Source organism: Benincasa hispida, chromosome 9, assembly GCF_027475165.1.
Source record: "Benincasa hispida cultivar pf3 chromosome 9, pf3_genome.v1.1, whole genome shotgun sequence".
Lineage (NCBI taxonomy): Eukaryota > Viridiplantae > Streptophyta > Magnoliopsida > Cucurbitales > Cucurbitaceae > Benincasa > Benincasa hispida.
The window spans coordinates 65799986-65816607 of record NC_143486.1 but is presented as its reverse complement, the minus strand read 5'-3'; the positions used below and the strand labels follow the sequence as shown (position 1 = coordinate 65816607).

At 35.3% G+C, this 16622-nt stretch overlaps 1 protein-coding gene across 1 annotated transcript; it reads left to right on the top strand.

Moving 5' to 3' along the window:
* Positions 1 to 12238: 12238 nt before the first annotated feature.
* LOC120086625 (AAA-ATPase At3g50940-like) lies at positions 12239 to 14129 on the top strand. The gene is made up of 2 exons (XM_039043363.2): positions 12239 to 13426; positions 13526 to 14129. The coding sequence occupies exons 1-2, from the start codon at positions 12431 to 12433 to the stop codon at positions 13916 to 13918; spliced, it is 1389 nt and encodes a 462-aa protein (XP_038899291.1). The 5' UTR covers positions 12239 to 12430; the 3' UTR covers positions 13919 to 14129.
* Positions 14130 to 16622: the final 2493 nt, after the last annotated feature.

The window sequence follows — 16622 nt, the reverse complement described above, 5'->3', positions numbered from 1 at the left end:
CTGCACTTTATTTATAGAAAATGGAATTCTCATCTCAACATCTGTTCAATCTCTCCATATTTCGCATGAATAGCTAATTTTTCGAATGAGTGGAGAAGTACTTAGAAAGCATGACCTAAGATCTTCACTTTATGCGATCATCTTGTCTTATGCATGCGTCATTCACCCTTTAGAGATACTTGAGAGAGTAGTCTAAAGAAAGAATCTAGACTTGAGAGAGTCAAATTAGAATCTAGTCTTGAGAGATCAGATTAGAACCACATAAGCAAGAGATAGAAACTTAGACATAATTTTTGTTTGCTGTTACGCATCGCATGCACCCTAGAAATAGGATATGATAGTATGCGGTCACCTTGTGTATGTGTGCATCATTCATCATCGCATAGACAAGAATAGAGGCTTAGACATAAGTCCAATCGACATTATCATATACATCACATGCGTCCTAAAAATAGAAACTATGGCATTTGTATAGAGAGATGACATATTGTTGTGTGTGTGTAGCATGATCACATAACTTGAACGCAATCTTAGGAAGTGTTAACTAAATCGCTTCTCAACCCATTCATTGCATACTCATTGTAATTCTTAATTTCATCAACTCTTTACTCGAACCCGTCGCATAGGATTTATACTCAAACAAAACACCAACCAACTTATTTGTTTTTGTCACCACAAAGGAATCAATTTTACAGTTGATAGTAACTCAGTAGTCCCTGTTCGAACCTGGACTTACCAGGAAACCTAATGAGATTTATACTTGGGTTTTACTAGGAAAACTTGCATATGCAACGCATAACTCATCATCGTAAACATACACCATAATCGCATCACATTTACAATGCATCAAGTTTTTGGCGCTGTTGCCGGGGACTACGGCAGTACATATTGCGCTAACAGTAACTTTTTTATTTTCTTTGCAGCTTTCGACCTCTATGCACTGCCACTTCTTTGGTTAGGGAAGAAGCAGGTGTCGTATGAGGGAAGAACACGTTCCTGAGCCCAACTACGACCCAAAGATTGAAAGAATGTTCCGAAGAAGACAGAGAGACAACCGCCGACAACAATAAGAGAGAAATCTTAGAATGGAGGAACAACCGGAAGAAAGAGTAGCAAACATGAACAACATCATGGCAAACCCCATTCTCCTGGAGAACGACCACAATAGACCCATCCGAGACTATGCATCGTCCAACCTTTATGATTTCTCCTGAGGAATCATGAGGCCCGCTTTGGATGGATCAAGGTTTGAGATAAAGCCGATTATGTTGCAGATGATTCAGACAGCCGGATAGTTTGATGGAAGGCGTGGCGAGGATCCGCACGCCCATCTTTGGAGTTTCATTGAAATCTGCAACACTTTTATGTTCCCAAACATCTCAGTTGAAGAAGTTCGACTAACGTTGTTCCCATTTTCATTATGCGATCAGGCAAGAAAATGGGCATATTCTCTCAAACCAGGGGAGATAACGTCTTGGGAATAAGTGGCAGAAAGGTTCATGTGATTACAACCACAAAGTCAATTTACTTATTTTGTGCAGGAAAAACGCGTTGGCACAAGTGAAATTGCAGTTCAAGGGATTCGGCGTCCACGCGCACTGCAAGATTACGACCACAAAGTCATGCGATCGTATGCGCTCGTGTGAAGTTGCTCAAGAATGTGGCCGCATAAAAACGGTGCATTAAGGTGAAAGCATAATAAATCATGATGGGACGGAAAGCTGATGACGGTCAAATTCGAATTTAGTTGACAAGTCGTTAACGACATACTGTAGCAAGTACACTCAACTTTTCGGTGTTCATTAATCGACGTATCAAAGCAGGAGATTTAATGACCGCCCATCATTACAATCATTAGAGAGAAAAGCTTTTTCACCTTGAGCTCTATAAATACCAAAGGGCCACCATCGTTAAAGAAGTTCGCCATTAACAAGTTAGATCATATACAAAATAGATAGCCATTAGTCTGTAGTTATTCTTATACTTAGAAGACGAGGACGAGCGAAGAGAAGAAGACGCCAAGAGATCATTCCTGGATAGCTCGAAAGATTGCCGGAAAGCACTATAAAAGTAGAGAGGGCTGACACTTGCGAAAGGAAGGATATTCTTCTGGGCAGAGCTGGAGTGAAAAGACAGTGTAAAAGTCACGGGAAGCAAGACATTGCTACCGGGCTTCTTATCCCTACTTTCCATTGTTGTTTTGTATTTTGCACTTTATTTATAGAAAATGGAATTCTCATCTCAACATCTGTTCAATGTCTCCACATTTCGCATGAGTAGCTAATTTTCCGAATGGGTTGAGAAGTACTTAGCTGGTATGGCCTAAGATCTTCACTTTATTTGATCATCTTTCCTTTTGTATGCATCATTCACCCTTTAGAGATACTTGAGAGAGTAGTCTAAAGAAAGAATCTAGACATGAGAGAGTCAGATTAGAACTGCATAAGCAAGATATAGAAACTTAGACATATGTTCTGTTTGCTGTTATGCATCGCATGCACCTTAAAAATAGGATGTGATAGTATGCGATCACCTTGTGTATGTGTGCATCATTCATCATCGCATAGACAAGAATAGAGGCTTAGACATAAGTCCAATCGACATTATTGTATACATCGCATGCGTCCTAGAAATAGGAACTATGGCATTTGTATTGAGAGATGACATGTTGTTATGTGTGTGTAGCATGATCGCATAACTTGAATGCAATCTTAGGAAGTGTTAGCTAAATCTCTTCTCAATCCGTTCATCGCATACTCATTGTAATTATCGATTTCATCAACTCTTTCCTTGAACCCGTCGCATAGGATTTATACTCAAACAAAACACCAACCAACTTATTTGTTTTTATCACCGAAAAGGAATCAATTTTACTGTCACATAGTAACTCAGTAGTCCATGTGTTCGACCCTGGACTTACCAGGAAACCTAGTGATATTTATACTTGGGTTTTACTAGGAAAACTTGCATGTGCAACGCATAACTCATCACTGCAAACATACACCATAATCACATCACATTTACAACGCATCAGAATGCGACGGTAAAAATACACAAAATCATGTCCAAAATTGTTAAACTGAGAAAATTGCGATCGCATGCGCCCATCGCATAAAAGTAGCTAATTTACTTATTTTGTGCAGGAAAAATGCGTTGGCACAAGTTAAATTGCGATCCAAGGAATTAGGCGTCCACACACATTGAAAGATTGCGATCACAAAGTCATGCGATCGTATGCGCTTGTAGAAGTTGCTCAAGAAGGTGGTCGCATAAAGATGGCGCATCAAGGTGAAAGCATAATAAATCATGATGGGATGGAAAGCTGATGACGGTCGAATCCGAATTTAGTTGATAATCCGTTAACGACACACTGTAGCAAGTACACTCAACTTTCGGTGACCATTAATCGGCGCATCATAGTAGAAGATTTAATGACCACCCATCATTGCAATCATTAGAAAGAAAAGCTTCTTCACCTTGAGCTCTATAAATATCGGAGGCCACCATTGTAAAAGGGTAAAAAAAAAAAGTTCGCGATATATAAAATGGAGATCATATAGAAGATAGATAGTCATTAGTCTGTTCATACTTATACTTAGAAGACGGAGGCGAGCCAAGATAGACGCCGAGAAATCATTCCCAGGGAGCTCGAAAGACTACCAGGAAGCACTATAAAAGGAGAAAGGGTCAACACTTGTGAAAGCAAGGATATTCATCTGGGCAGAGCTGGAGTGAAAAGATAGTGTAAAAAGCCATGGAAAGAAAGATATTGCTACTGGGTTTCTTATCCCTACTTTCCATTGTTGTTTTGTATTTTGCACTTTATTTATAGAAAATAGAATTCTCATTTCAATATCTATTCGATCTCTCCATAATTCACATGAGTAGCTAAATTTTCGAATGGGTTGAGAAGCACTTAGCTAACATGACCTAAGATTCACACTTTATGTGATCATCTTATCTTTTGTATGCGTCATTCATCCTTTAGAGATACTTGAGAGAGTAGTCTAAAGAAAGAATCTAGACTTGAGAGAGTCAGATTAGAATCTAGGCTTGAGAGAGTTAGATTAGAACTGCATAAGTAAGAGATAGAAACTTAGACATAAGTTCTGTTTGCTATTATGCATCGTATGCACCCTAGAAATAGAATATGATAGTATGCGGTCACCTTATGTATGTGTGCATTATTCATCATCGCATAGACAAGAATAGAGGCTTAGACATAAGTCCTATCGACGTTATCGTATACATCGCATGGTCCTAGAAATAGGAACTATGGCATTTGCATTGAGAGATGACATGTTATTGTGTGTGTATAGCATGATCGCATAACGTGAACGTAATCTTAGGAAGTGTGTTAAATCCCTTCTCATCCCGTTCATCGCATATTCATTGTAATTCTCGATTTCATCAATTTCTTACTTGAATCCGTCGCATAGGAAATATACTTAAACAAAACACCAACCAACTTATTTATTTTTGCCACCGCAAAGGAATCAAATTTATTGTCGCATAGTAACTCAGTAGTCCATGTGTTCGACCCTGGACTTACCAGGAAACCTAGTAAGATTTATACTTGGATCTTATTAGGAAAACATGCATGTGCAACGCATAACAAATCACCGCAATTTCATACCATTATTGCATCACATTTACAACGCATCAGTTAACAATGCTCAATAATTCAGCTATAATCCCAAGGTAGGAGGTGTTCCATAAACCATCAACTTAAACACCTCCAGCCTTAGATAGAATTATATACCGGTTGAGTTTGTAACCAAAGTTTTACAAGATAACGATATATTTTAACTATTAAAACAAGTTGTTATTTGTTAATCCTAAGTGAGCATATTGCTTATCTTGGTTATAGATTTTAAATGGCTAATACATTTTATAAAATTGTAGACATGTTATAACATACATCAAGCATTTCATATTTCAATATAACAATTATATTAAAAACATGAAACTCTATTGCATGCATACTATATATTATAACATGTTATAACATACTTTCAATCATGATACATGCTTTCTATAGTGGGATTTTAAATCTACATGACATACTTTATGCACATACAATATTTAATTTAATTAAACATACATTCATAATGCATAAATAATTAAACACAATGATGAAATCAAAATGAGGTTTGTCCCTCTTACGTCTGCTTGCTACTCCCGCTTTCTCTTCCACATATGACTAGTTTTGGCATCCTAAACAAGCAAACAAGATAATTATTACATTAATAAATTAAAAACAGCTTCACAAAGCCTCTAAACTGCTTGAACCGAATCGAATCGAACCAAACCCGAACTCCTGAACTAGACCTCTAAGGCTTCAAAAATGGTTGAACCGGTCAAAAAAAAGTTGAACTGGACCTCCAAAGGTTGAACCGGTTAAACCGATTTAGTTGAATCGTTGGTCGTTTGGTGCGCGTGCGAATTAGGCTGGGATGAATAGCGTCAACGCTTCATCCTATCGTTGCAACGCCATGGGATTTGTTCTTAAAATCTGAGCTGGCTGAAGAACAATGTTGCAACGCTATGAGGGTAGTGTCACAATGTTGTCTCACAGAAGCTTCAAAAACTGAATTTTGCAGCTGAGCTTGCTCCGAATTTCCTTCAACTACAACCTAATTGTAACTCTAATGACTCTAATAATTTTGCAGACTCTTAAACACATATTAAGGCCCATAAACAAAGAGCCAGTTACAACAATTACTTGTAAATTGAACAGAAATTAAGATGCCAAAGCCATAGAAAAAACCATTTCATGCAATTCATGAAAAACACCCACCATGCACAAATTAACATAAATTGAGTGTTTAAAATATGCTCTGATACTAATTGGTGGAGTTGAAAATCAACAAACGGAAGCTATTATGGATTTAAGCACTCGAACTACATTAATTTTAAAGGAAAAACATGCATGTTTTAGCAAAAACAGAAGTATGGTTTATGGGAATACAACATTTGTAGTTTTCACAAAATTACTCAATTCTTCTCCAATTTCTTCTCCAATCTCAGTAGTAGACCACTACCAAAGTCTTCTCTACTATCCTCAGGCCTTATATTGAAGTGTGGACTTCAAATTGAAGAGAATTTGGAGTTTTTTTTTTTAGAGTTTGAAGAGGGAAGAATTTTATGGATTTGAAACTTCATAATTATGGTGCATAAAGAACAATCTGATCTTCAACCCTCATTATAAAGCTTCAATCTATGTAGACTGGATTGAATTTGATGTTGCCACTTCAAATTCCAATTAACTTGGTGGCATGAGGTAGATTATAAAGTGGGAAATCTCATATTTTTTTCACGTTGAGTTTTAACTCAATTTAAAATTTTTGCAATTGGTTTAATTGAAAAACTTAATATGAAAAAACTAAATATCAAATTCAATTTTAAATTAGATAAGTTTTATAATTTTGAATTTCTCAAATTCAAAATCCAATTAATCAATTTAATGATTTTGAATATAAATTCAAAACTGAAATTAGATAATTAATTAAACTAATTTAATTAAATATTAAATATTAAATTAATATAACACCTCATCTAATATTTAAATCATATTAAAATATTATCAACTCTCTAAAATCGAAATGTTTTTGGATTTAAAACTTCATAATTATGGATGCATAAAGAACAATCTGATCTTCAACCCTCATTATAAAGCTTCAATCTATATAGACTAGATTGAATTTGATGTTGCCACTTCAAATTCCAATTAACTTGGTGGCATGAGGTGGATTTCAAAGTGGGAAATCCCATATTTTTTCACTTTGAATTTTAACTCAATTAAAAATTTTTGCAATTGGTTTAATTGAAAAACTTAATATTAAAAAACTGAATATCAAATTCAATTTTAAATTAGATAAGTTTTATAATTTTGAATTTGAGAAATTCAAAATCCAATTAATCAATTTAATGATTTTGAATATATCAAATATAATAATCCAAACCCTAAATTGAACTTGAATATTCCAAATTCTCTTAACACGCTATTCTAAGGTTTAATCCTTTTACGAGCTAGTAAAGGGACCTAATGAACCTATAGATCATGGGCTCTAACAATTTGAGATTAATTGGCTAAACTCTTTAAACCGAATTAATTACTATTCGTTAACTACTGAGACATACCACTATAACTCAATAGTTGCACTTTCCTCATTATACATATATTTCTGTCCACTTATTTTAACCATAATTAGTAAGTTGATCCTTTATAGGTCGTTCATATCTATAGCTAGGTCAAAATTACAATTTTACCCCTGTAATACATCTTGCTTCTTAAGTCTCTCCACTAAACCTTAATGAACAATTGGTTTATAGTCCTATCAATAAACCATATCCCTCTCTGTCATGAGAGGGTGGGGCCCATTTATTCAAGACCAGGAATCAGTATTTAAGGGAACAATCTATCTACTAACCCTAAGATGGGTAGGAGTGAATTTCTTCATGCTGGACTATGTCCCCAACTATCTATCCAGTCTTACCCCTAAAATGGGAGACTTATTGAGCGGTGATGTTGGACCACTCTCACCTATGCAAATTAAAGGATAATCCCGAATAAACATGAGTTCATAATTAGCTCAGGATTAAGATCAAGTTACAGGGTCATCGAATTGAAATAGTCAGTTTTAACAGTAAATAGTCGTTATAAAGAAAAGTGACTATTTTGTGGTCTAGTCTTATGCAAACAGTTTTTGCATAGGATGCCCCTACTCGCATGTCTCTACATGAACGATTCTGGGATCACATCGTTTGTATCCAGATACTGTTGGGGTTGATACCCTAAATCTCGTAGGGTTCTATAGTTTGTAAACCTTGTATGAAAAAACTCTTATGTGATTTATAATATATGATATTTTATTCACTTTGTCTATAAAATATGTGATATTTTAGTTGCATTAACCACAAACCAATAAACTAATATCCAAGGTTATTGTTGTAACTTGAACATGTATGTGGAGACATACAGGTGGATCATGTTTAAGTGATAACCTAATGGTCTATAGTATATGGATAAGGTTGGGTACCTTATCCTAGTGATACGAATATGGCCCGCTTTATAGGTGTTACAGATGTTGTAAAGTGCTACAAATGATCTGATCCTGATCATTCACGTATTAGACATGCGAGCAGGAATATTTTATACAAAGAAGTTTGTATAAGACTGGACCACGAAATGTTTAGTTTCATTATATAAGCCCATTCATGATAGGACCATAGGTAACATGACCTTAATCCTGAGTGAGTTGTGAACTCCTGCTTATGAGGGCAGTTCTTAGATTTTTATGGGTGAGAGTGGCCAGATCGTCGACTCAACAAGCCTACCATTTTGGGATTCATCTGATTGGGAAGCTGGGAACTTAGCTTCATAAGATGAAATTCGCTCTTCTCTAAAGCAGGGGTAAGTGGATAAATTGCTCCTTTAAGGGCTGATTCTAGGTCTTGAACAATGTGGCGCCACACCCTTTCCTGGTCTGAGAGGGGTTTAGTCATTGTAGGACTATGATCTATTGTTCATTAGAGGGATCAGTGGTACTTAAGGAATTAGATGTAACTATAGGGGAATAATTACCCAGCTGTACTTACAATCAATTTGTGAAGGGTCATTGTACTGTTGATTGGTTATATCCAATGGACACAGAAATATATCTATAATGGGAAGAGTGCAGCTATCGGTCTTTAGTGAGTGCCTGACAGTTAATGGATGGTGGATAATGTAATTAAAGAGTTTAATTAATTGTTCACGTACCGTTAGAGCTTCAAGCTCTAGGTCCATAAGGTCCCCTTGGTAGCTCAAAAGAATTTAGTTAAGAATCAGTTTTTGGGTTAATTTGAATTGTTCAAATTAATAAGAGGGAATTTAATTATATATGATATAATTAAATTGATTCAATTATATATGATATAATTGTTATAATATATTTGATACGTTATAGCTTAGTTGGAGGAAATAAATATTTGAATGAGATTCAAATAGTTGTTAATTTTAATATAAATATGATTTATATTAAATGTCATAAAATAGAGAAAAAGTACTATAGTTTATATTGTATATGATACAATATTAAAACTATAGATTATAAATATAATATGATAAGTTGGTTATCATATTTATTTATATTATTTTATTATTTTGAATAATAAATCCTATTTTTTCTCTAACCGCCTTAGTAGGTAGTTAATTGATTTTTTTATGGAAAATGAAATTAAAAAAAATTAGTTTCTTTTCTTCCGGATAGAATCTACATAAGTGAGAATCTATACGATAGAGATGATTCCCTAAATGATTGAGAACTTTCCTATACGATAGAAGTGTTTTGTCTTCCTCAATCTTCTTCCTCCTCTAAACTCAAAATTTCTCCTTACCAAACTAGTCAAAGCCCACCACTCTTGAGTTCTCACCTTGAGAATAATTGAGGACTCTCTGTGGTTGTATTTTCATACTTTTGATTTGAGATTTCTTGAAGAGGGTCTTCAAGTTTGTTGTTGTTTGTTGAGTTCGTGACAGTTTGAGTGTTTTACGAGAGAATGTTCTTCAAATGTATAATCTCTTGAACTCTATTTCTTGTTAAAAGCATGTTGTAATTCTACTTAGAATGCATAATCTATATGTTTACTGTAAATTCATGTTTTCAATCTAAATGGAATTTGGACGATCCACTTCTACTCATGGATCTCTTTAAATCGAGAACCTTCATATACAAAGAGGGTTGCATCCATAGTGTCCCAGGATAAGGTACCCAATCTTATCAATATACTTACAAACTGTTTTGACTATATACTAAAACTTGATTCTCTTTTATATCTCTAAATAAAGTTTTAAGCCATGGGTTAGTTTATTGGATTTATAAAAGAATGCAATTCAATAACATCTTTATTGATAGAAATTTCAATAATAACTTTTTTGTTAATAGAATAAGTTTAATTTTTACAAACTACGAGTTTTTAGGAGGATCATCATTATTTTTATTTTAATTTAGTTTTGAACATGATATATAGGGTTTAATTCAAATTTCTCGTCTTTTATCAACGAAATTAGCCTAAAAAAACAATTGGAGCATCACTTTGTAGAATTTAAGAACTTTTACTTGTCTTTAAATCCCTAATATACACCCAGGCTTTTCTTAAAAAGAAGGATCAAAGCACCACTAATTAATGATTCCACCCTTGGATTATGAATTTTTCGTCTAAAATTTATAAATATTGATAGAGTAGCTCGACGATTGAAAGATGGATAGCTTTTGAATATGTTTTTTCCATTTTCAAAATGCAACATAAAATACAATTTTTCAATAATTAAATTAAGGGGCGACTGAACAAATGTATTTTAAAAATATCTAAACTCAATTTATATTCCAAAAATGACTAAATGTAAAATATTGAATTAAATTACTTGATAATTAACAAAAAAAAAATGGACAAATATGCCCTTACTGCTCATCAATCCATTAAACAATATTTATATACATAAACAAGGAAAGTTTTCACAAACAGAAAAAATGTCAAACTACTTACTGTTATAGCAAAAAAGACATTGATAGACTTCTATCCGCATCTATCAATGATAAATTTCTATCCATTTTTATCACCGATTGATAATTATAGATTTCTATATGTTTTTATAAAAAAATATTAAAATTTTGTTATTTTGTGTAAATAGTTTTCCATATTTCTCTATTTCTAAAATCTTCTACATACAAAATCTACATACTAAATTATCGACTCAATTAAAAAAAATGAAACAACTAATTCTCGTCTAGATTTATGGGAAACTATAACAAATCAAAAAACACAAAATCTATATAACTAGTTTTTTTTTTTATAAAAAAATCATATTGAATCCAAAATACATTATTAAATCTAGTGCGTCGCGCTAAAAATGAAAATATTTAAAATTGATTTTATTTTCAAAATTGATAATGCAAAATAGACAATAATTTATATCTGGTAAATATTTTTTTCAAAATTAAACCAACACTCCTTTCACCTTTAAATTTCTTACTTTCTTATGTACATTTTACCCATATTTTTTATGGTTCTACTAATCGGCCATTGTCATACTTTGAAAACTAACTCTTAGCTCCGACAACCACTTTCGACAACCAACTCTAGGCTCCGATGATCAACTCTAAACTCCAACGACCAACTCCGATGACAAATATAGCAACGAAATTTGGGCTCCGACAACCTTTGCATGACCAACTTCGACAATTAATTCTGGGCTCCAGCAACCACCTTCGATGACCTAACTCCGACGACCAATTTTAGGCTCGGACAACAAACTTCGATGACCGACTTCGACAACCACCTTTGTAGGCTTGAACAACCACCTCCGACTACAAACTCCAATGAAAATTACCTTCGATGACCACCTTTGAGGGAGCAATTCCAACAACTAATCTGAGGCTTCGACAACTACCTCCGATGACAAACTTTAGTAACCAACTCTTATACAAACTTTAGTAACCAACTCTTATACTACTTTCATGCAACTAACTTCGGGCTTCAACAGCCACCACAGACTTAAAAAACCTACATCAGATACCCAAACATATGAACTTAACTCTGCACCCCAAACACATACATATGAACTCAGATTAAATAACTATGCACCCCAAATACAAATTATGAACTCTACAGATATATGAATTTTATAAACATATAAACTCCAAATATCCTATCTCAACTCAGTGTCCCAAACACCCATAAATTTAAAATGTTCATCCCGAAAAACCCAAAAAGAAATCCCATCAAATCGGTTTTTAAAACCATAAAAAAATTTTAAAAATTAAAAAAGTTAATTTTCTTTTTTCTTTTTTTTTTAAAAAAAAAAAAAAAAAAAGGTGGATGCATATTCGAGTATAGCGTAATTGGAGAGCAAAATTGGAAGAAAAGAAATCGACTACGCACCTATCGAAACATATAGACAATTTTTTGAAAAATCGTAAAAATAGATATTTTTCAAAACCAGTTCCTAACCATTAACCAATGTATCCATCGCATAATGTTGATGAGGGAGCATCTCTGCCGTGCCCACCTGATTAGATAATTGGGGCCTCCAAATAAATGGGCTCGGACAGTTTCACGTAGAACACACTTGCACAACCAACCCAGCTCAAAAGGTTCCTTGCAAAAGCCCAATATTGAACTAAAAAAGGGCTTTTGTGGATCCAATGCCCGGGCTCTTCATCAAATCAGTCTCCGTGTCCGAAGACTCCGAACAATGTTAATCAATCGTAACTACCCATCTCCACTGACATATGACATCCGATTAAACCTCCGAAGCGGCTGAAGATGGTTCTAGTTTCTTTTTCTCCAAGCAATTCAAACCCACGACCAAAAGGCCTCTAAATCTCTCCACCTTGATCACAGATATTCTCTCCCAGCATAGTCTATATTCCCTCAGCTCGCCAAAATGATGGTGAATCCACAGGAGAGCTTGCCTTCGGCCAAGACCATTCTATCGGCGGTGGCATCACTCACCGCCTCCGCGGTGCTCCTCCGAACCTTCTACAACGAACTAATTCCCGATGCGGTTCGAGACTATTTCTTCGCACGGCTCCATGACTTCTCAACCCGTTTCTCCTCCCAACTCATCATCGTTATCGAAGAACTTGATGGGCTTACCGCCAACCAAATGTTTGACGCTGCTAATGTTTACTTGGGCACAAAGCTCTCTTCATCCTCGGGAAGGATTAAGGTCCACAAGCCAGAAAAACAGAAGGAATTAGCCGTGACCATTGATAGGAATCAAGAACTTATTGACATATTCGAAGGTGTCGATTTCAAGTGGGTTTTGGTTTCTTCGCGTATTGAAAAACCAATTTCAAGTAAGAACCGCGACGGTAATGTGCTTGAGCGCTCAGATGTTAGACACTTCGAGCTAAGCTTTCACAAGAAACACAGGGACATGGCACTAAGATTCTATCTTCTACATATTCTACGAGAAGCAAATGCCATTAGAGATGAGAAGAAAGCCGTGAAGCTCCATACAATAGATTATAGTGGGACTGATTATTGGGGTTCAATCGACCTCAATCATCCAGCCACGTTTGACACTATAGCCATGAACCCTGAAACTAAGAAGACATTGATCGACGATCTCAATAAGTTTATTGAGAGGAAAGAATATTATAAAAGAGTAGGAAAGGCTTGGAAACGTGGGTATTTGTTATATGGACCACCAGGAACAGGGAAATCAAGCTTGGTTGCAGCCATGGCTAACTATCTGAAGTTTGACATTTATGATATGGATCTGAGGGAAGTCCAATGCAATTCAGATTTAAGAAGGCTATTGATTGGCACTGGAAGTCGTTCAATATTAGTAATTGAGGACATTGATTGTTCTATTGAGCTGCAAGACAGGAGTTCAGATTCAGAAAATCAAACCAAGTTTGCTGAGGATGAAAAGGTAGTAGGTCCCTGACCGACAAGAAACTAAATTTTTTTCCCATCTAAAGCTTGATGACATATTGAGGATGATACTTATCAAATTGTTTGTTGTAATCAGATTACTCTGTCTGGATTATTGAACTTCATTGATGGCCTATGGTCGAGCTGTGGAGACGAGCGGATAGTGGTATTAACCACGAACCACCTGGAGCGGCTAGATCCGGCATTGTTGAGACCTGGGCGTACGGATTTGCTCCTGCATATGTCTTATTGCGACCTTAGTGGTTTCAAGATATTAGCATATAATTACCTATTAATTCAGGAACATCCCCTCTTTGAAGAAATTGAAGAACTATTAGATAAAGTTGAGGCAACGCCTGCTGAATTAGCTGGTGAGCTAATGAAGAGTGACAACGTTACAAGTTCACTTCAAGGCCTCATTCAATTCCTCCATGGCAAGCAAGAGAAAACTCGACTGCCAGACCTCAGAACAGACTCAGGAAAAGCTTAGATTTGCTGCTACTGTTACCTCCCCTTGAAGTCAACTAGAAATTTTACTCAATTTTCGAATTAAGAGCATTATCTATGCTTTCATATCTTGTCGTCGAACTGAATTATTTTTCCTGTACAGATGCAATCGGAGTTTGTATTTGTAGCATGGAAAATGCTACATGCATCTCAGGAATCGATTTTTCTATACACACTAGATCATTAATGGAGGTTTCGCAGGTTTTTCTCTTAAACAAAGAAAGCTACTATAAGAAGCCACATCTGTCTACTAGCCTAATATAGTTGATAAGAGAGAGCACCGGTAATCTAGATGCGCTTGTGGCTCCGTCGAATTCCTCCTTTTCTACTAATGGAAATTGTAGAACATCTCCACATAATCCATTATAGGTCAACCAGTTTTAATCTGCATCAGTCCTTTTCTCTCGTTTTGCTCATTTAAATTACAGTATTCTCTTCTGACTGGAGATTATTTTGATGATATATCCTAGCAGTAATTTCTCAAGTTCAAGCAACAACGAAGTTCGATTATAGAATTAACAAGACGAAGGTTTACAATATGATCGACTTCATGGAAGTACAGAATCTTCGTAATCAAGAACACGGACATGATTGGAACTTGTAACGTTGACATTTTATATGCAGATACAACAGAAGAAAGGAAAAACAGAATCATACTTACTTCGGTGTTGAAGCTGACCCGTTCAAGTTGATATTAAAGGAAATTGTCCTCAGATCAAACTCGTCCATTCTGATCAAACAAGAACCATTAACTTTATGTCCTACGCTTCAAGAAACAACCATCAGAAAAAGAATCATAGAGACCTTTTGCCACATTCTTCTCAGATAAACCTCTTAATCCAAAAAGAGATGCGAAGCACATTAACTGTCCAACATATTCCTGAAAACGTGTATCCTTAGCACTTGTTAAACCTGATTAACAATTTATAATTGTCTAGAATTTAACACATAGTTTCAGCAATAGCTTAAAGCATATAATTTACTACTAATCAGAAATATCAGCATCAACATGCATAATAGTTTCTGAAACCAAGCTTATATACAACATCTAGTCAACACGAACTCTACCCTATTCTCCCTACAATGACATAAAAACTAAATAACAAAACATGATGAGCCACCTAGACTTCCAGTCTATGTGGATCTGATTGAGAATTACTAGGCCTTAGGACAACCACGGCTACTTGGGGAGGAAAACATTTTAAAAGAGTGAATTGGGTTTTGGAAATGGAACCGAAATCATAAAAATATATCATATTAAAAAAAATCCTGAAATAAACTCATCAGCATCTTTCTGAAAAACTCCACTACTCCACTGTCTGAACATGTGGGAGAACCCTTTTGCGCAATCCCTAATAACCTTAGTTGAGAGAAAACGATTTTGCTCGATCTCATCAACGTTGATAACATCGTCATATGTGCACGCAAAGCTGAATTGGGTCCTAACCACCTTACCATACCTTTAGTGCCAAGGATCCCTAACATCACTGAAATTTGGGTATCTTACTATACCTTCAATACCAACATCGGAGTAAGGTTTGTTGTACAAGGCACAAATATTTAAACATTTGAAAACATATACAGAATATGCATTAGAAATTATCAACCTTCATGATTTCACATCGCTCAGTGCCCTGCAAAACATGGAGTATGTTTATAAAATTTCCTTGATAAATTTTCATCCCACAGTACAACATAACATGGGCTTAGTATAAAACACATGTTGAACTCATAAATAACTTCATCATTTAAAAACATGGATAATGCGATCAACCTTCATTTTTAAGGCATGCGTTGAAGAAAATCATAATATAAAACTCTATATGAACTACCAAAGCATTGGAATTCATTTATAAAACTCGCATTAGAAAACATTTATTAAAATTAAAACTTGTTACTCACCGGCTTAAGCTACTCAACCAAGGGGTTTGTTTGCCTCTCCTTTTTGCATGTGCCCTAAAAAGGAAAGTTCCCTTGGTCAACATAATTAGCTCATTTTTTAGTTTAATGCATAAATTAACTTCACTGCATACTAATAGTTCATTGTATCATAACTAAGTTCGATGCATCGAAACCATCTTCACCGCATCGGCTATCCTTAGCCATCTTACCTTATAACTTGGCTAATAATTAGGAATCCTTCCTCAAGGTTTTTCGAATAAGCGCTAAAACACCTTCTTAGCCTATGCGATGAACGCCTACTATGTGACGTACTCCAAGCGCCTTTGTTGTAAACTAACTATGTTGTATGCATCAACGCATAACATCACTGGATTAGTTGCTTGGTTGTCCTTTGTATTCAGTTGTCTGCTTATTCATCCATAACATATTCCAAATTCAATCTTCCAGAGTTCTTAACTTTAATTCCAATATTCATAAAGACTAAAATCCCTTTAAGTAAATTGCTCAAAAACATCTTAGCTTTTACTTACCTTAGATTTGAGCATTATTTCCTCTGGAATTTATCGGGGATTCCTCAAATTCTCCTTTAGTTTGCCGAGAATTCTTCAACCTTTAGAATCTTCAGATGGCAGGAACACTTCCTCACTTAGGCGTTAGAAAACATTTGACAAAACAGCCTCCTTCTTTGCTAAGTCCATTTACACTTGGGCTTGCATGAAGAGTTTGCTTAATTAATTTCCATCGGACATGTTTATCCTTCCATTGACGCCTACAAGACTACCACT

Coding starts and splice junctions, on each gene's coding strand:
- LOC120086625 (XM_039043363.2), top strand. CDS start 12,431: ATGATGGTGAATCCACAGGAGAGCTTGCCTTCGGCCAAGACCATTCTA. Junction 13,427..13,525: donor AGTTTGCTGAGGATGAAAAG/GTAGTAGGTCCC, acceptor TGTTGTAATCAG/ATTACTCTGTCTGGATTATT.